Raw genomic sequence first — 20,748 nt, forward strand, 5'->3', positions numbered from 1 at the left:
TTAGAACAGTCCATTCACCTGCTCAGTTCCGGGGTCCAAATCAATATCATAAAAGCGGGGCCGGGTAGGAAGTCCAGGCATTGTGCTCATCGTTCCTACTAAGGGGTACAGAAAACCAGCCCCAACCCTGGCGCGGATGTGGCAAATAGGCAGAACGAAGCCTGTGGGCACGCCTTTTTGCTCTGGGTTGTGAGACAAAGACAAGTGTGTCTTGGCCATGCAGATGGGTAGATGGGATCCCAAAGCCCTGCTTCATGTAGACTTCGGCTTTGTGCTGAGCTTCGGGGAGCAATTCAATGTCATCTGCCCCATAGATCTTCTGCGCAACGATCCTGATTTTATCCTCAACTGGGAGCTGGAGGTCATAAAGGAGTCGGAAGCTGCTGGGTGCTTGTGCGGCTCTCTGGACTGCCTGCACCAGGGCTAAGGCCCCCTTGCCCCCTTCTGCCCAGTGAGTGCACTTCACAGCATCAAAAGCTCCATGCTTGGACAAGACGGATGACGAGGTCCAGCTCAGCCTCTGTATCCGTCTTGAACGCGTTCACAGCCACTACAACTGGAACTCCAAACATTCTGGCATTTTCAATTTGTTTCTTCAAGTTACTGAAGCCTTTTTCGACCAGCTCCAGATTCTCCTCTATGTAAGCCTTGGGAAGAGGAAGTCCAGCGGTGACCGTGGGGCTGCCCCCGTGCATTTTAAGAGCCCTGACAGTAGCGACGAGCACCACCACGTGAGGGCAGAGGCCAGAGTGCCGGCATTTGATGTTAAAAAACTTTTCCATTCCAATGTCTGCTCCGAATCCGGCTTCGGTCACTACAAACCCGACAAGCTTGAGTGCGACCCGGGGAATCAACTCTTGGCACCAACTGTGGGGAGACAAGGATGAACTGCTGGAAGTAGGTCATTCTAGCAGGCAGCATCTGCTGGCAGTGGGAGTGGGCGGTTAGCCAGGAGGGGTCTGTTACCAGTGAGAGAAGGCAGCCGGCTGTGCTGACCTTACAGCAGGCAGTGCTGGAGGCAGAGGCCCTCACCATAGGTGGAGCCCTCACCCAGCAGGGTTAATGGTCGCGATTCACTCTTTTACAAGATCAAATTAACATATCTATTAGGCACTCTATTAAGTAGTAATAGAGTAGTTAATCATGAGAAATAGCAAGAAACACTTAAATGATTCAAGGTAGTTATAGAGTCATTATCTAGAAACTACAAAAGGATCATCCAGACTAATTGCTACAGTTCAGAGGAAGGGGGCCGATGTGCTGAGCTCACATAGGAACACGACGTCCACACACGCAAGCGCAGAAGGTCGGTGCTCTGATGGTTGGGGATGTCTGGCCCAGCCACACGTGCAGCTTGTTGGAGACTGTCCTGCCGGCCTTTGCAGAGGACTCGACCTCCTCTGCCTGCAGGACCCTGACCAAAATGTGGGTATTCATGAAACACTGTAAAATGTCCTGAGGACTCTGCCTGTTGTGGTCACAGTCAAATGATGTCACCCTTAACCATACTGGGGCCTCAGAAGATGCAAGTATGATCGACTGCCTCAGTTAAATAGAAGAGTCAGGGTTTTTTTTCTTTTAGTAGAATTAGAGGGTACAAGTTGAATTCCAGTGCCTGTATATATTGTGTAGTGGTGAAGTCTGGGCTTTATACCTGTCACCTGAATAGTGTACTTTGTACTCCATAGGTAATTTTTCATCTCTTGCCCTCTCCCTGCCCGTGTCTTATGAGTCTCCAATGTCCATTACATAGAATTTTAAAAGAAGTTGGAGAAATTATGATAAGATTTTCACTGTTAATCTGAGTGACAGAAAAAAATGGACATTTATTAAGAAAATGAGGTGTTTTGGTATCTTTTTTAGTATATTCTAGCTGCCCCTAAATGATTTTTTAAAAAGCAAAGTGTGCATGGAGAGAAAGTGAATGTCATGGAAACACTTTACAAGGAGCTTGTCAGATTTTTAAACGAGTGGGAAGGCCCAGGAGAGCACATCTGTGCGCCCTGCGGAACTGGCCCAGAGCCTGCAGGGCCTCCTGCTGGCTCCTTCAGCAGGGTTGCAGCTCACCCAGGACTGCACAGCTCCGGCTGCACCTCACACGGCCCCGCCCTGTCCTTGTGTTGCTGGGTGTGGGGCTGAGAATAAGGAGGCAAGGTGACACCTGCTTTCTGGGAAGCCCGCTGTCAATGTGCAATAGAGGCTGACAAACAGGATCCATCCCAACCCCACCTGCAGTTCTCCGGCTCTCAGCTCTGGCAGAAACAGGAACCCCTGGCACTGCTGTTTCTCCTTTCTGCACACGGCCCTCCTCTCTTGCACTTGCCCTCTTTTCTCTCACCTTTCTCCATCAAAATCCACATTTGGAAATGGGTCTGATATCAGTCATTTAGACCTAAATTTCTCTGTGTGTTTCATTTGCCCCTAACTGTGGCAAGAAAGTCATTCCACGTCAAAGAAGCACCAGATACCCTTGAGCACAAGTGGGGAGTTGGTATTTTTCCAATACAGGATGCCATTGCAAAAGGGAGGGAGACCCAGCAATCCCTCTTCTGGGAATATAACCTAAGGACTTGCAATCAGTATGTTGAAGAGATGTCTGCACTTGCATGTTTGTTGCAGCACTATTCACAATAGCCAAGATATGGATGCAATGTCAGCATCCACAATTGGATGAATGGATAAAGACAATGTGGTATGTATGCACAATGGTATACTGTTCAGTCTTTAAAAAGAATTAAATTATGTCATGACAACAAGCATGAACCTGCAGGACATTATGTTAAGTGAAATAAGCCAGGCACAGAAAGACAGTAAAAACCACGTGTTCTCACTTACATGCAGAATCTAAAATAATCAAATGCATAGAAACAGTACAGTGGTGGTTACCAGGGGGTGGGGGTGAGAATGGGGGGAATGGGGAGATGTTGGTCTCAAGGGTAGAAAATTGCAGTTAGATAGGAGGAATAAATGATGAATATACAAGGGGATGGATATGTTAATTAGCTTGATTCCATCATTCCACATGGTATACATAACACTATGTATGCCATAACTATTAATATATATGATTATAATTTGTCAAAAAATTTAAACAAACCTACATTATTAGCATGTCGTAAATTAAATAATGAGAATTATGCAGAAGCTGGAAATCTAAACCAGCAATTACAAGGTGAACCAAAAATATCTAGATATTTTTTTAAATCTTGGAAAATGGTATTAAATCTCAAGCATTAAATATAATTTCACTAGAATTTCGGGGTCAGGATGACCTTGTTTAGTTGCGTATTCTAAAGTCTTTTATCCTTAACTGTTGTTAATACTCAGCTATAATGAATATTTTGGGGGTAACAGAAAGAAACAGGAGGAAAGCTATGCACCCCAACCCTACTTTGAGAAATTGACCACCTAATATAACAAATGATTTTCACATAGCATGTAGCACTGTAGCATTACTCTCTCATCATACAGATCTGTTCCTCTCCAGCTCCAGCTGCTCTTTTACATGGAAAGAAATGGAGGCACAGAAAAGCAGAGCAACTTTTGCAGGGCCACACAGGTAAATGTAGTAGAGCTCTCGTGCTTTTAATAAGTGTAGGGGAGGTGGAAAGACAGAAATTGAACACAAAGGTTCTGAGTCACCCACTCCAGGCTGAAAACATGGGCTAGGTGAGAGGGGGAGGGGACAAAAGGCAAAAAATGGAGGGGGAGGGGAGAGAAAAGCCAGGAGCCCAGGGGCTATTCCCATCACAGGTTGAGACTGTTGTTCAGGGGTGGAGAACTGTGGCGTGGCCTTCTAGGTCCTTAAGTGTGGCCTTTTGACCCGAATCCAAACTTTACAGAACAAATCCTTTTATTTTTATTAGTACACTTTTGTTCATCTTTTTTTATTTTTATTTTTAAAATAAACATATTTAAAATACCAAAGAATAAAATAAGTTTCAACAAAATAATCCTCCCAGATTGACCAGCACAATTAGAACATCAGTAAACTGTAAGAGCTAAATTGACAGCTGCTATGCTCCTGGTTTAGTGCTAACTTCCCCTGCTTGACTGGCACCACTACTGCATGAGGCTGGTTGGTGAGAGTTTATGGGTGTTGAGTTCACCAGACTGTTATCAGCTTTTGATAAGGGTGTACTGTGTTCCTGTTTGAAGTGGAATTTGTGAATAGTTGCACAGCTCAGTGATATTTTTTAATTCTATCTGCTTAACAGCCTATCATGTCAAAGAAGATCAAGAACACTGAAGGAAGAAAACAGATTTTTAAATGAGGATTGGGAATTACAATATTATCCTGTTTCTTCTAAAGATAAGATGATTTGCTTGTTTTGTGATACTGCAATATCAATCAACATTAAAGAAATGCAGTGCTCATCAGCATTATATTAATAATGCTCATAAGGACACACATATTTTAAATTAGATAGAAAAACACTAAAGGTTGTATTGCAGAAATTAAAAGATGAAAAGAAAAAGCGAAGACAATTCTTTTAAATGCAATGAGACTTGGAAATAATGCCACTGAAGCAACTTGTAAAGTAGCTTATATACTCAGGAAAAAAGGGAAGCCAGTCAGTGGTGTAGAAATTGTAAAAGAATGCATTGTCAAAGTTGTAGTATGCTTAGACCACAATAATGTTTCAAAGTACAAACAACTGCCTCTTTCAAGGAGAACCATAACTGATCAGCAGCATGAATTAGGCTTGAACTTAACAGAACAACTTCATGAAATACTTAAAAAGTAAAATATATATTATCCAATCACTTCAGATAAATCAACTGATACTACTGACTCAGCACAGGTTTTATACTCATTCAGGTCATAACAGAAGATTTTCTTTGCTATGAAGAGTTACTCACTTCGGGGCACTCTTGAGAATAGAACACAAGGAATAGATATCTTCAATAACTTTTAAGAACAATTTTGTGAAGTTGGACTGAGTTTGGTAAATTTAGTCAGTGTATGTACAGATGGTGCACCTTCCGTGACAGGAAAACATGAAGAGTTTATTACGTAGATTTAGAAAGTATTAGCAGATCCAGATGCTCTCATTTCTTTTCATTGTATCTTGCTTGCATCAGGTAGGTCCTCAGTCCCCCACTCCAGGCTGACAACGTGGGCTGGGTGTGATAAATAATAAATAAATAATGAATAAATAAGTAAATAGTGCTAAAGCTACTATTTTAAATGACACTTTGCAACGAGTCATAAGTATTGTTAACTATGTTTCTGCAAATGCAACATAATATCATCAGTTTCCTAACACACTAAAGTTGAATGATGAGGTATCCAGTGTGATTTGCCTTATTCTAAAATACATTGGCTATCGCAGTGATAGGTGTTAGCCACAATTTTATCTCTGCAAGAACAGATAAATTTTATGAAGAAAAGAGTCAACAATGTGAATTATTAAAAGAAGATTTCTATAGGAATGCAGCATTCGATATGATGTAAAATCGAAATGCTTTTAATATTTCTTTGCAATGTAAAACTAAGTCCATATGTGATATGTGGCAAAAAAAAAAAATCCAAGCATTTCAAAAAAGCTATATTTTTCAAAACACATCTTCCTCAAAAGGAAATTTTGAATGAATATTTTACCTAGGTAGCAAAGGTCACTGATGAGCAGGGTGATACATGCAAATCATTTGAAGAATACGAGGTTGTCATAGACCTATTAATTGGAGAATACAGCGAAGATTCACTGACTTTCCGAATCATGACATCACACTCAAATTAGCATTTTAGTCTCACCCAATTGATATCACCAAGGCACCTAAAGAACTACAGATGGAATTGATTAAACCCTCAGTAGATGACATTTTAAAGTCATTATTTGATGCTAAATGGAAAAATGCAGTCGAATACCCATGCCCTCATCAACATGCCTGAAAAATGCTTTCTTGCTTTTCAACCGTTTATTGTTGTGAATCTACATTCTCTTACCTAACTCAAATCGAGACACCCTGAAGGTCACAAACGACTGATACCCATCTGGAGGATCAACTGAAACTGCGGACCTCCATGCTGCAGCCAAATATTCAAGTACTTTCCAACAACAAGCGGACACAACAAAGTCATTAAAAGGTTAGTTAACTTTAAAATTAACAAATAGCTTTCATTTTTGAAATGACTAAGTACATAGTACTTAGATTTTATACAATAATGTACATTTTTAAGTATATCTAATTGGAGTTTCTTGAATTCGGCCTTATTTGATCACAGCTAAATTAATGCGGCTTTCCAACAAGGAAAGGTCCCCCACCCCTGCTGTAGTTTCACAGGTGCTCCAACACCAACATGGAGTGGCCATGGGAGATGAGAAAAGCCAGTGCCTTCTAGCCCCTCTGGGGACCTCTGTAGCGTGGTCATGACATTCTGGCACGTTCGCAGTGGAGGAACCGCAGGCCTGCTGGTGGCCACCACGGTGACAGACCAACCCAAGGCATGTGAATGACAGTGGGAAATCCACAACCCAAGTGGGAGCCAGGGGGACCAGCAAGGGTGGCAGCTGAAGGAACAGACCCCAATACCCCAGCCTTGACCCAGCAGCAGGACACCCAGAGGCAAGATCTGGTAAGCTGGAAGCTTCCAAGGAAGTTCAGACTAACTATAAAAAGTAGACAATTGAATAACCTTAAAAAAAAAAAATAAGGGAAACTGTCAGGTTTTTGTACAATTTGGGAGTGGAGTGTAAGGTAAACATCAGTGTCGTGTGTTACTTTCAACTATACACAAGCTCTCCGTGGAGTTCTGGAAAGAACCTCAGCTTTGGAGTCAGACATACCTGGTTCCAGTGTAGAAATGCCCGTCACCTCTTTTGTGGAGTGAGGGGAAACTTTCCTTTGTCAAGTAAAAATAAAAAGGGAATTCCTGCCTCCCTGAAACAGGAAGAGAATTAAGTGAAAAGGCAAGGGAAGGATGGTGCCACCCTCCGATATAAGCTGATCTGCAGTTTGCTGAGCAAATAGAGGAGGGAGAGTCGTTTCTGATCCATCTCGGGGCCCATAAAACACTCTTGGAAGAACAGCGTAGCAGCTGGGAGTGAAGCGTGGGACTCGGGCCAAAAGTGCTCTAACTATAAAGGGTGCGGGTGCTTCAGGCTGTTCCCTAACTGGTCTTAGAAATTACACATTTGACTTGAAAATTTTTTTCTTCCTTGTGAATTCCCCAGAGTATTGGGTGTGTCTCCGGAGACTTTTTTCTCAGGAAGGCGGCCAAGCTTTCAAAATCAACTTTGGAAATCATTCAAAGCCTCAAATTTGAGTATTATTTTTGTACCCAAACTGCATATGCTCAAAACTAACAGGTGTTCCTGTTAAAATGCTTCTCATTTTCACCTCTCTCAGTTCAACATGAGATTTTAAATTTTCTGAAGAGCCAGAGGTGTTTCTTCCTTTTTTAAAGTAAGAAGTTGACAGCTCTCTTTGAAATGTTAAAAGCAGGTGAAATCTGTGAAAAGCAGCAATTGTCCCCAGGGAGTAAAGTGAGCATGGAACTTATACTTTAAACCCTGTGCTGTTTAAATTAGTGTGGGCATGGGTTGCTTCAGTGACTTTTTTTTTTGTTTTGGAAAGCATTTTAAAAGCAGGTGGAATTCTGACATCTGAATCTATTCTTCTCAAGCAAGAAACATATGGTCCTAGGAAAACCTGCAAATCTATGAACTGTGTGTGTAAGTGGGGAGGGAACGGAGCCCTGAGCTAGCCTGTTCTTCCTGCTCTTGGCTGCCTAGTGCCCTTACAGCTGGCTCTGTTCTGTAGTGAGAAACTGTGTTGAGAGCCTACAGTCTGGTCCCGACTCTGTCTGAGTGGCTGAGGGATCTCGGGAAGATCAGCCAAGTCCTGGTTTAGTTGGCCAGTGGATCCAGATGAAGCTCTCGCTAAACTAGCCTGAGAGTCCACTCCTAATTTTTGCACCACTGCTGAGTAATTAGAGTTCAGTTTTATGGGTTGACCTCGTCCCTGCCACCTCTACCCTGTGGATGTTCTCTTCCTCTCTGACGATGGTTTGCCAAAAGCAACAAGGAGCCGTTTCAACATAAAAGGTACCTGTTACAACAGGTAACAGCCAAAGGTGTGCTGATGCCCAGAGGACTCAGTGGCAATACTCTTAAATGACCCCAGAGAAAAATAAATAGTAGTACTAGTCCTCGATATGGACTGTGGATGTAATCCTAACCTTAGGAAGAACCTTTAGGGAACTATGTTGAGTTTACCAGGCTATTGTGGGCCACCTCAGTAAGAGCAGCGTGCTGGCTAGCAAACCCAGCCTCAAGAGGAGCCCCACCTTCTTGCTGGCACTCCTTCCAACAGTGGCTGTCCCCAAACCTCTCTTGAGCTCCACCTCTGCAGCTGTCCCCAGTAGGTAGACTCCAGGATCTTCCTGCCCACACCATTCCGCACAGCCATTGGGACTCAGACAAAGCGTGGGAAGGGACTCGGGCTGGGGCGGAGTGGACAACTGACGTGGAATGATGTATTAAGCCCAGCGGCCCCAGCCAGTTTCCTAGTGTGGATTCGTTTTAAAGTTTGCAGATGTTGAAAAGCATAGAGGCTGACTGTCAAAATGTCCCTGATCATTGATTTGCTCACTGAGCTGTCCAAGCATGTGATATAAATTGCTTCTCTAATCTGTAGCAACAGAGGAGGGTCAGTGACATGAACCACTGGCCAGTCTCTGGCAACAGGCAATGTCTACACTGGCTGCCAGGAACTAGGGAGACCCTGGAGAGCTGAACCAGGTACTGGCATCTCCCATGTGCCCTTCAAGGCTGGGAACCAGTGTCAGATCCTTGGTCAGAAGGATATATCTATTAAGGCAAAGGAGAGGTGAGCATCACATCACAAGAGCAAACGCAACTTCTATGCATGTGTACAAATGTGTGATACATGTGAGTGTCTTCACTTGCTGGTTTCCAGAAGGGAGCTTCTTAGGCTGGCCTATCTTCCTCTCTGCATCCACAAATAAAAATCACATTTATTCTTCAGCCAGGGACAGCCCCCACCCCATGCTTAACAACATGGAAACTGTCCCCCACGCATTTTCCTTTCTCCCTCCTTGCTGGAAGGGTGTTTGCGTGCTCCCCAGCTCTTTCAGCCTCTGGCCATTGAGCCGGGTTGCCTCCTCTTGCCTCAGTGTGATCTCCCAGCCATCTCCCGATGACAGCTTCCCTGGGCCAGGTGGCAGGTGGGTGCCACGGTGGACCCTCAGCATGTCCTCTCGTTGCAGAGCCCTGCACCGCTCACAGCTGACCGGAGAGCCCTGGCCAGGTGCAAAGGTGCAACAGGCCCACACGGCCTGCCACGACCCTTGGGGATCCTGCCCATCGTTCACCCCTGGGCCCAGACCCTGCATCTCCAGGAGCCCCCATCCAGGGGAAACAGCGTGCTGAGTGCTAAGAGTCACAGCACGTGTCAACGCCACCTTGAGGAGATCCTTGAGCTGGGGCTGGAAGGATGAGCAGGAACTGGCTTGGGAGTGGAGGCTTAAGGACCTCGGCAGGGTGTGTGGAAGCACACTAATCTCTCCTGAGGAACGTCCCTTCCACCCCCCACCCACCATCTCCCATAGGCCTGGGGCACTGGACTCCCCAACACCACCTGCGGCCAGGGCCGGGCAGGTGCTCAGGCACCCGTGTGCCATTATTGAAGGGACACCCAGAGACCCTCCCTGATGGAAGAGGAGCCCAAAGCACTCTTGTCATCAGTCTCTACCTGGCTGAAGGACCCCCATGCCTCCCTTTTTCATACCTTGGCCCAGGGGTCCTCAAACTTTTTAAACAGGGGGCCAGTTCACTGTCCCTCAGACCGCTGGAGGGCTGGACTATAGTTTTAAAAAAACTATGAACAAATTCCTATGCACACTGCACATATCTTATTTTGAATTTAAAAAACAAAGGGGCAAAAACTCCACGTGGCCCGAGGGCTGTAGCTTGAGGACGCTTGCCTTAGTCAGTCCAACTCCTCTGCTGGTCCGGAAGCCCACACGACCTGGCTTACCATGCCGGCCCACCTGCCCTCACCCTGCCCAGTCTCAGCCCTCTCTGCAAAGTCTCCGTTCCCCGTCCCACCCCTGACTGAACAACCCACCTCCCTGGCCTTTAGCACGGACAGCACTTACAGTGTCATGTGGTGGTCACTTGTCTACACAGCTGCCTCCACCAGCAGAAGCTCCCTGTTGGTCGTCTGTGTCCCTGGGACCAAGCACATGACCCAGCCCAGGGCATATGTTCAATGAATGGGTGATGACTGGGCCTCCTGCACCTGTGGGCAGACTCTCCCGATGCCTGCCCCAGCCGGAGGCTCCCTTCCTCCAGGTCTTGAATGAGGCTGACCCTGCACCTGATGTGCCCTTTCGTTTCATCACTGTCTGAAACATCAAGGTCCAGCTGTGACCCCACACCTTTAACGGCTGTGTGAGCATCCGGCTTGGTGCAGATGGCTTCTTGTACCCATGCTCTTGCAGGCTGGTGAGAGAGGTAGCCCTGTGCCCATTTCAGACAGGAAGAGGACTCAGAGACATTCAAGGACAAGTTCAAGTTCACACTACTGATCAAACCCAGGTCGTCTGACTCCAGGGCCTGTGCTGTCTACATTTCACCAGCTGCTCAAGACGTGGTCCTTCTCCCAGCCACATCTGAGGAACGAGCAGGAAGAATTGCATTTGATGGAATTTTTACTGACACTAAAAGTTAACATTCAACCCTGGGCAGTGGCTCTTCCCCGGCAGAAGGTTCCTGCTCTGGCCACCGAGGCTAGTGCCGGGAGCTCTCCCAGCTGGGCATTTACAGCTCTCTGTGTCACAGGTCACGAATGCTTCTTGAAAAGCTGGTTTTCTTCTTGGGAGAGGCTGACTCTACCCTTTGGGAGAATTCCAAGTCTGTTGGTGCCCTGCCCATTGGGAAAACCTCTCATCTCTGTATAAATGTCCGAGGTGGCCTCAAGGGAGGACTTCTGCATGCAGCTCCCTCCTCAGGACACGAGGTTCCAGGTTCTGCCATCTCGCCATGAGGCTTCTAGTGCTTTCCAGCCTGCTCTGCATCCTGCTTCTCTGCTCCGTCTTCTCCGCAGAAGGTAGGGCTGCCCCGGGGTGTCGGGTCTGAGCAGGGATTCCAGCATCTGGGATTCCAGCATCTGGGATTCCAGCATCTGGGATTCCAGCATCTGGGATTCCAGCATCTGGGATTCCAGCATCTGGGAAGGTTCCATTCCTGACCTGTGGTGGGGGCAGGCCCCGGCAGGCAGTGCTGGGCCCTGGAGAGACAGGGATCTCGCTCCTAAACTTCCGTCACACCTCCAAGCACAGCGGCAGCTCCAGCAGGTGGCTCGGGGGCGTCAGGCCCCACAGTCTCTGTCCACAGCCCCTGCTCTGCCAAGGGTGCTCACCACAGTAGCACACGCACAGCCAGCAGAAGTTGCCCACTCTGACCCTGGAGGCCAGTGCTGGGAGGTCTCCAGGCTGGGCGCTTGCATCTGGGTTGCCGTGCCTACGTCCTACCTGTCTAGACATTCTGGAGCCGCTCCGCGGTGCGTGTGCCATGCTTGCACCAGAGCACATCAGTGCTGGGCGACCCTCCGAGTCTGAACATCCCCAAACCTTGTGCCCGGAAAACAACCACGGCAGATGGGATGAGCGAGTCTGTGGTTGGGGGCGGGGTATGTTTATGCGTGTTCAGAAGTGAGGGGCATGTTCTTTTCATCTCTATGGATGTGAAGATCTAGCTCTCCTGCCTCTCTTGGTTCAGATAGCTGAGTATTTTGAGCTTTCCCTTTTCCCTAACCCTCTAGAAACTGTCTACTTTTATTTTTTGTTGTAGTGGTTATAGTTATTTTAACACTTTTTGGAGCCAGGGATATAAAAATATATAAAGAAGGGAAACACCCATAATTTCATGATTCAAGAATAGCCATGTTCAACACTGTGTTTATTTCCTTTCAATCTTGCACGCAGCATTTTAAAATTTAATGGACGTATCTCTATACGTTGACTATACGTTCCACATGTTGTCTTTTGTAAATTTATCATCATGTTATTGAAATCATCCAAAATACTTATGATTGAAGTTATTCTGGAAGCATTTATTACCAGAATGTCAGCAGCTGCCATCTCTGGGCAGGCAGATTATAGGAGATATTTGTTTTGTAAAGTTTCTGCAATGAAAATGTGCCATATTTATATAATACAAAAAACAGTGCATAGAATTCCTCATAAACACAGTCCATGGCATGCAGTTTATCAGACTCGTACGTTTGGACATGTTAGAGGTTGCCAGTGCTTCCCTAATGACAATTCAATGAGGATGAATATCTTTGCCCATAACATTTCCTATCCATTCAGGACTATCTCTGGTACATTCCTGAAGTGGTGTCATTCAACTAATATTTTAAGGTATAACTTGCCATCCAGTGAATGTGCTATGATAAATATGCGTGCTTAGACATTTACATGGTTCACACTTTGCACTATTTTAAGTATGTGGTAAAAGACATGTGTGTACATAAAATATTTTTCATATTCAGGCTTAGTTTCTCAGACTAGGTCACCAAGGGGAAAATGGCTGTGTCAAAAGGCACAGACATTTCCGAGTCACCCTGCCGAACTGTTTCTGGGACAGGAACATGAGACCCTGCCGAACTGTTTCTGGGACAGAAACATGAGGAGAATGCGTTCCGGGGGCAGAAAATCTGCCAACGTTGTTATTTCTGAAAAGCAAATTACAACAAGGCCACCCCTTCCCCTGGACCTGAGCCCCACTGTAGCCTGGCTGGATCTGCATTTCCTTGAATAAATATTTCTGAGCCCTGGGCCTTAGGAGTGGAAGCTCACTCAGGTCGTTCCTGCACGAACAGTTTCGCTAAGGGAGGGTCTCTGCTCCTTTTGGCTACACTCAGGGAGACGGCGTCCTGCCAAGCCCTCGAGACTCAGGCCCTGCTGCCAGCGCGTTCCCAGCCACAACCCAACGGCCCTGAGAGGTAAGCGCCCACCGTGCCCCGACTGGGGGGGGGGCGGTTCTGCAGTGGCACGGGCAGGCCACACGTGCCGATCAGCCCCCACCCACACCCGAGAGGGGGCACGAGTCCACGGTGGGCCACAGCCACTGTGCTCTCAGCCCCACGGAGCTTACAGTCCCATGCTGAGGGAAACTGCTCCCCCCAAAAGGGGCAACAAATTAGTCATTTTGAACTGAATGTATCTGCCAAGGAAAGGAGCAGGATGCAATTAGACAATGGTGTGGGGGAGCACCCCTACCTTGGGTGGAGGTGTCTGTGGGAGCATCTCTGAGACCTGAGGGAAGGCCGGGAGCCCCACCTGGGGATCACGGAAGTAGAGGTGCAGGCGGAGCCGGCCACAGGGTTGAAGGCCCGGGTGGGCAAGAGGGAGGCATGGAGGACAGACAGGAGCTGGGTTGAAAGGTGCTCACAGGACCCACAAACCAAAGCTGCCTGCGAGTCCCCTGGACCTGGAGCAGGGCCAGCAGCTCAGGTCACCAGCAGGTGGGGGGTGCACAGGTCCAGAGGGCCCCAGCTTGGCGGCGGGTGATGCAGCCCCCAGAGGAGCAGCCAGGCAGCATTCCAGGCTCCACGCCCAGGGGCGAGGCCCAGAAGAGCAAGGCTGTCCTCTCCGGCAAGGCCTGAGTGGCACCAGCAGTGAGGGGAACAGGCCCAGGCACAAGGAGGGCTGCAGGCACCCAGCTCCCAGCGAGGGGGCCCCAGGCCTGGGGCAGACGGAGGCACTGCAGTCTCCTGGCCCAGGTGGGAGATCAGGGCTGCCGGCTGCCTTTGGTAGGAGAGTCCCAGAGCATGGGACAGGCAGGGCCACACTGGAGGCTGTGGAGCCTGACACCAACCCAGGGCTGCTGTCTGGACTCTCTGCAGCCGCAGTGCCCTCCCCAGGAGACCGAGAGAGCCCCCCGCCCTACTCTCTGTGGCCGTGGCACCAGAGCCCCCAAGCCCCGGCCAGCCACCAAGAGTCCTGTCCACAGAAGGGGGAGCTCGGATGTAAATGAGGGGGTGGACAGAGGGAGGGAGGGAGACAGGATGGCTCTAGCTGCAGACCTTTTCTCCGGAGAAGCTGACAGCCCCTCCTTCCAAGCTGGCATCGCACCCAGCGGGCAGGGTAAAAATAGCCGGTTCTCACACGCCCCTCCTGAACCGAGTGTGATGCGCCTGCCAGGCGAGGTGGGGGTGAGGCTGCGGCTCTGCTCCCCAGGCCTGGCGGGGGAGGGCGGTGCTGAGAAAGAAGGTGAAACCTTCCAAGGAGAGAGATGGGGCCGCTCCAGGGAGGGCTCATCCCCTCCCCTCTCCCCTCCCGCCTGCAGCACAGACTGCTCAGAGGTGGTAAAGAGAAGCAGAGGGGGTGTGAGCACCCACATATACACACACGTGCTACACACAGCTACACACAGACGCACACTATACACACACAAACCCGTACACAAACGCCCAGAGACACACACATATATATGCATTGCACACACAGAGACACATGCACACAGCACACACACGCACACACGCACGCACACACAAACAGTTCCTAGCAAACACAGCCAGGTTAACTCCCTGTGCACAGGGCTATGGGAGAAGGATCCAGGTCTGTGGCTCCTGTGTCAAGACTGGATTTCTTTTCATGTGTATATTTTAAAAATTCCATCGCAGAAAGCCGTAAACAACTTAGAGCAAGAAGAACGAAATAGATGTATTTATTAGGTCCTTACCATGCGATTTCATTTAAATCCTTGGAACCACCCTAGAGAAGCCTCATCACCATTGCATAGATTGAGAAACTGAGGCTCAGAAAGAAACTGAGGCAGAGCCAGAAGCCAGGATCTGTTCTCCTTTTTCCACCACAACAGAGTGCGTCCCCCAGAAAGAAAGTTTCCTGCAGAGTGCGTGTGAAGACCCGGGCGTGCCCCGTGGGCGGGGCGGCAGACTTCCCAGAAGGAAGCGCCATCTGGGCTGGCGTCTCAGCCCCACCACCCGCTAGCTGTGTGCCCTTGAGCAGGTCACGGCGTTGCTCAGCCTCAGGCCCCCCTCTGTGGAAAGGGCATGGAAGGGGATGGTGGTAGAATTGGCCTTAGCGGGCTACAGCGATGAGTCAGTGGGGCCATGTCCGTACAGCATTTGCACCCCGCCTGCCACGTGGCGCCCCGCGAACATGCCCTGCTGTTGCCGTGGAGGGGGCCGAGCCCTGCCAGGACTGCTGGTGTGAGAGGCAGCGATTCCAGCACAGAAAACCAAAGCCTGTGCATTCCCGCCTGGGACTGATGGCTCCGCCTGCCGTCCATGGGGCTGGCCTCGGGATTCAGAGGGAAGGAGGGAGGAGACGAATGAGTGTTCCTGGAGTACTGCGCAAGCAACGGCGGGACCGTGACAGTGCCCCGTCCGCCTGCACAAGGAGAGACTCACCCTGGCTGCCTGGAGGGTGTCCGAGAGCTGACGGCCGCAGCCGCGCCACACACAAGCCAAATAGCGACTGGTCCTTGTTCTGAAGTGTCTTCCTTGGGCGCTGCTCTGTATCTCAGTGCCATGCAGGGCCCCTGGGGACAAGATGCGGGCGGGCCAGGGCTCTGGGTCAATGTGACAAAGCCATCTCCAAAAATTAATGTGCGAAATGGCTGATTTGCTGACTTTATTACATTAACCAATTTACTTTTTTTTTTTAAAAAAAGGCTTTCTCTAACGTATTTAGAAAGCCTGTGACAGTGCGTATAGCAGCACTGCCACAGCAGCGGTAGTTTTAAAATAACGTTCACTCTGCAGACTCGGTTGGCTCTGCACGGGCATCGGGCACTGGTCTCAAGCCCAGGCCGCTCGGCTTAAGCTGGGGTCAGACTGACGGCATGTGGACCCCTCCAGCCAGGAAGGCTGTGACCCTGGGGCCTTCGTCAGGCCTTTGGATGAGTTACGACAACTAAACTTATTTTTTTTTTTTGGCATGTAAGCTAGTGCTTACATGTCAGTTAATAGGTGCAGCACTTATGTCTGCTAACTTATTTAATGCTCAGAATATTCCTAAGAGTTAGATACTATTCTCATTTTCACAAGTGAGGAACTAAAGCACAGAGAGGTTAAGTGATTTGTTGGAAGTCACACAGCTAGTAAGTGGTAGAGCTGGGTTCTAAATAATCTGACTCCAGATTCTATGTTCTTAACTACCACTCCACATTGCATATAGTAAGAATTTGGAAAAAGGAGGAGAAAAAAAGAATAATCTCATTAGCATAACTTAATAATCTTTCTCATTCATGTATGTCTCCTTTTATTATACAAACATGATTTTTTAAAATAATTTTGGCTTTATTGAGGTGTAACTGATATACAAAAAGACTACATACTACAAACATATTTAATGCTTACAATTTGATGGATTTGAACATGTACACACAGTCATGAAACGGACACCGCAATCAAAATACTGAACATGTCCATCACTTTCAAAAGTTTCCCTGCCCTACTTTGTGTGTGTGTGTGGTGGGTAAAAACACTTAACTTGAAATCTAAATCCTAAATGTTTCAGTGTGAAATACAGTATTGTAACGAAAGGCACTGCTGTGTTCTGAACCTCTCTGGGACTAGTTCACCTTGCATAAGTGAAGCTTCCTACCAGTTGAGCAGCTCCCGGTTTCTCCCTTCCCCCTAGTCCCAGGCAACCACCATTCTATTCTGTTTCTGTGAGTCTGGGTATTTTAGATACCTCCTGTAAGTGGGATCACACAGTATTTGTCCTGCGTACACAAACATGTTTACCTGGTTTTATTTTTATTGTACCCTATTTTTTTTTAATTTTTAATATCAGCATTAGGTCATAAGCATTTTTCTTTGTGTTGCTACATAGTCTTCATAACCATGGGGTTTTGTCCTCAGGAAGCATTTCTATCACCATGAGGTATCATCACAAATTACGGATTTCTCTATCATAGGATATTCAGATCGTTTCCAGAACTTTTTCTCTGCAGTTAAAAACAAAACTAGGAAGAATAGCTTAATGCATGCAGTGTTTCCTTTCCTGTGGATTATTCCTCCCATAAAAGGGGCTGGTTCATAAAAAGATGCAAATGTGACTTTGGGCCACACATTGCCCGGCACATGCCGTCTGGGAGGAGACAGCGGGGTGTGGGGAGCGTCCGAGGTCCTGCACATCCAAGTGACACTGTCCACATGGCAGGCCCTCCTACCAAGGCACCAGAAATGGGCCTCTCAGACCCCGGTCAACTCAGGTGGGTTCTGCTTAGAATAAGCCACCTTCTCTCCATCTTTGGCTAGGAAATTAGACTTCCTCCTGCCGAGACTAAAATAGTCTAGGATGGTAGTGTTTGCCCTGAAACGCCCCTCTGGGCCTCCAAGAAGGAGGGCAAGATCTAATTCTTGCTTGATTTTTTTAAAAATCTTTGTGTTTGAAAATGATTCTTAGTTGTGTTTTTCTCCCTCTCTCCACCCTCCGCTCTTGTCTGCCCCTCTGCCTTCCTGTCCTTGTCCCTTTTATCTTCCAATCGCTCTTCCCAGGATACCTCCCACGACACCGCGCAAGGCTCTGCAGACTGTGCAAGCTCAACCCAGGGACCAGCTCTTGGGTGGTGCCTGGGGCCCTCCCTCAGGTTTAGCGCTCCTGCAGCACGTCTCTGGACAGCAGAGACCCTCATGCCCAGCGCTCGAGCCACCCAGCAGCCTCAAGTTGCCCCTTTCAACTTTCAGGGCAATGAGCTGTGATGTTGCAGGGCTTCATCTCAGGCACAGGGGCCCTGGGAAGGTTCTAGAGCTCCAGGTCCCAGTCCCCAGTCTCTGGTAGTCGAAGATTCCACCATGACCTGTGGGCAGCTACAAATCCAGAGACACACCAGCCTGCTGCAGTGCAGGGTGGCCAGCACCCAAGGGTGGCCAGCCAAGCCTGCAGAGTCTCGGCCGTCCTCAGATCCATTTGGTCTCCTGGCATTTAACCACCCAGCATGCAATGGCCCCTGAGGGACTCCCATCTTGACTTCCTGACATGAGATGAGTCTGCAGGAAAGAACATCCAATCCGAATACAGAGATGATAAATAAACCAACAAAATGCAGGGAGCGTCCTTGTTTGAGAAAGTCAATGACAGGGCCTGAGCCCAACTCTCTGCTAAAAGAAACGTGTCCCTGAAGCCTTCCCTGCCGGCTGGCCCCTTCATCACGGCACAATGCAGCCGTGTGGGGCGGGGACAGGGCCAATGCGTCGGGTCCAACACACCAGCACTGGACGCCCTGCCTTCCCCCGGATTTTCCGTGTGGCCTGGGCACGTCAGCCCCTTTTCTATAAAGTGGAGATTCAGGGCCTGTCCAGGGCTGGGCAGACACATGCAAAGTGCCCACAAAGACCTGGACCAGAGGGGCTTGGTTCAGGGGAGTCCCTGCCTTCCCCACCCCATCCTGGGGCAGCGTTTGTGCGCGGTGAACACAGCCAGAGCTGAGGCCCTGAGGGGACAGATGGCTCCGGTGTAAGAGGCTTATCTCGGGAAAGCTCCCTTCTAATCCGAGGCTCCCGCAAGGTGAGAAGCCCTCGGGGCGCACAGGCAGAGGTGCCCGTCCGGGCTGTGGGGTGGCAGCACCCAGGGCACTAGGAGTCTTTGTCTTGTCACAGGCCACGCTCTTCACATCCCTTCCACACGCTTCTGTCCCCGGCCCACTCGCCCACCGCCCACCCAGCGCCGTCCAGGCCGGCAGCCGCTGGCAGACTCCGTCCACGCTGGGTTCCGGGGCTCAGAGACGAGCAAATACGGTCCTTGGCGTGGGGGAGGCAGTCGCCGGCCACAAAGCGGGGACCCCCAGGTGAGGACGGGGCGCCAGGCGTGAGGAGGGGCAGACGCCCGAACTGAGTGAAGGGAGGAGCCCCAGCTAGGGCAGGGGTGCTGGGTGTGGCGTGTCATGTGGGAGCCTGCGGGGTGTGCGTGTGGTAAATGTGGCCTTTGGCGTGTGGTGTGTGTGGTTTGTGTGGTGTGTGATGTGAGGGCATGTGGGGAGTGTGGGTGGTGGGGTGGTCATGTGTGGTCTGTAATGTGTGTGTATAATGTCTGTGGTGTGTGTGAATGTGCGAGGGTGTGGAATTTGTGTGTGGTGTGTGTATGTGTGCTGTGGGTGTGGTGTGCAGAGTTTATGTGTGCTGTGTGATGGTATGATGTGTGTGGTGTGTGTTCTTATGATGGGTGTGGTGTGTTATGTGTATGATGTGCGTGTTATATGTTTCTGTGTGGTGTGTGGTATGTGGTAGGGGGTATGCATAGTGTGTAGTGTGCGGTGGGGGATGTGTGTGTATAGTGTGTGGTGTGTGTGTACAGTGTGTGTGGTGGGGGATGTGTGTGTATAATGTATAGTATGTGGTGTGTGGTGGGGGATGTGTGTGTATAGTGTGTGGTGTGTGGTGTATGGTGTGTGGTGGGGGATGTGTGTGTATAGTGTGTCGTGTGTGTACAGTGTGTGTGGTGGGGGATGTGTGTGTATAATGTATAGTATGTGGTGTGTGGTGTATAGTGTGTGGTGTATAGTGTGTGGTGTGTGGTGTATAGTGTGTGTGTGTGTGTGTGTGTGTGTGTGTGTAGGGGTGAAGCAGGGCACGGTGAGGGCGCGCAGGAAGGCTGCAGTGTCTGGGGATAGCGCAGCCGCCCGGCGGCCGCAGCAGGGACTGAGGGAAGGGCGGGCGCGGCTGGGCCGCGGAAGGCCCTAGAACGCCGTCCTGTCGGGTGTTCTGGTTTGTCTCGGGAGCAGCGAAGGGCCAGCGGCCCTGCAGTGCTGGCCTCGGAGAAGGAGAAGGCGCAGCTCCTTTCCCGGGGCCAGGCCGCGTCTTCCTTTCATCTGCGCACACTAAATACCTGGTCTTCCCGCCCGCGCCCGCGGCGTGAGCTGTTTGCAGTGACATGGTGCAGCCGGCATGGGCGGCCACCCCAGGGGCCTTCCAGGGACACCAGCCCCTCAGAGCAGGTCAGGCCAGAGGGAGCCGGGGACGCTGCACCTGCCCTGCCCCACCAGCCCCTCGGCCCCTCTGTCCTTCCCCTGTGGATGAGGGAAAGCCTCGGACCGGCTCCCAAGCAACAGAGATGCCCACACAGAGCTGGTGGCCCGTGACCCTTGGGAGGCAGGTGCCTCTTCTCATAAAGATGCCAAAAACTTTCCTTCCCACTCTCACTGGCCGCCTCCAGAACTTGCAACGTGCACTTTTAAACATTCTCAGGGTGGGGGAACTTCACTCTACAAGGAAAGTCTTGTGAATAAGGCTATTCGAGCTCGGGGAGGAAACTCAGACACTTGGAAGTGACTTAGAAATAATAAAACTGCAATCCTTACATTAGCCTAATTGACTCCTTGAAGAATCTAGACGCTTGCAGGTTGCAGGTAGCATCATTAGAGAAAGTGTACAGTCTCCATGGCAACTAAAGGTGCCCACACTCCCTGAAGGGGTGGGACATCTGGCGTAATTGATGGAGCATGAGCCTCAAAGACAGATTCGAGTTCCAATGGTGGTTCCGTCGTGCACCCTCTGTGTGACATTGGGGAGGTCATGTGACCTCTCGGAGCTTCATGTTCCCCAGCTGCAAAATGAAGCTAGAACTGCCTGCCACCTCCCTCCTCATCTCTGGGCAAAGTGTCCAGGGTAAACCGCCAGCTGGAGCCCTGCAGAGTCCACGCAGCTGGTCACATGGTGACTCACCTTACCAACTCCACAGCCACTTCTGCTGCCTTGGAAGCATCGTAAAACTAGGACATGAGTGTGTTCCATGCTAGAGTC

General features: G+C 49.4%; 1 protein-coding gene and 1 pseudogene across 1 annotated transcript; one reads left to right on the plus strand and one right to left on the minus strand.

Annotated features, from left to right (window-relative positions):
- On the minus strand, positions 1–8,415 carry LOC105871396 (C-1-tetrahydrofolate synthase, cytoplasmic pseudogene; annotated as a pseudogene).
- A 2,506-nt stretch (positions 8,416–10,921) lies between these two features.
- On the plus strand, positions 10,922–18,041 carry GPR15LG (G protein-coupled receptor 15 ligand). The gene is made up of 3 exons (XM_012764705.3): positions 10,922–11,079; positions 12,898–12,978; positions 17,509–18,041. The coding sequence occupies exons 1-3, from the start codon at positions 11,013–11,015 to the stop codon at positions 17,604–17,606; spliced, it is 246 nt and encodes an 81-aa protein (XP_012620159.1). The 5' UTR covers positions 10,922–11,012; the 3' UTR covers positions 17,607–18,041.
- The last annotated feature ends 2,707 nt before the right edge of the window (positions 18,042–20,748 follow it).

The sequence above is a fragment of the Microcebus murinus genome, chromosome 14 (genome assembly GCF_040939455.1).
Source record: "Microcebus murinus isolate Inina chromosome 14, M.murinus_Inina_mat1.0, whole genome shotgun sequence".
NCBI lineage: Eukaryota > Metazoa > Chordata > Mammalia > Primates > Cheirogaleidae > Microcebus > Microcebus murinus.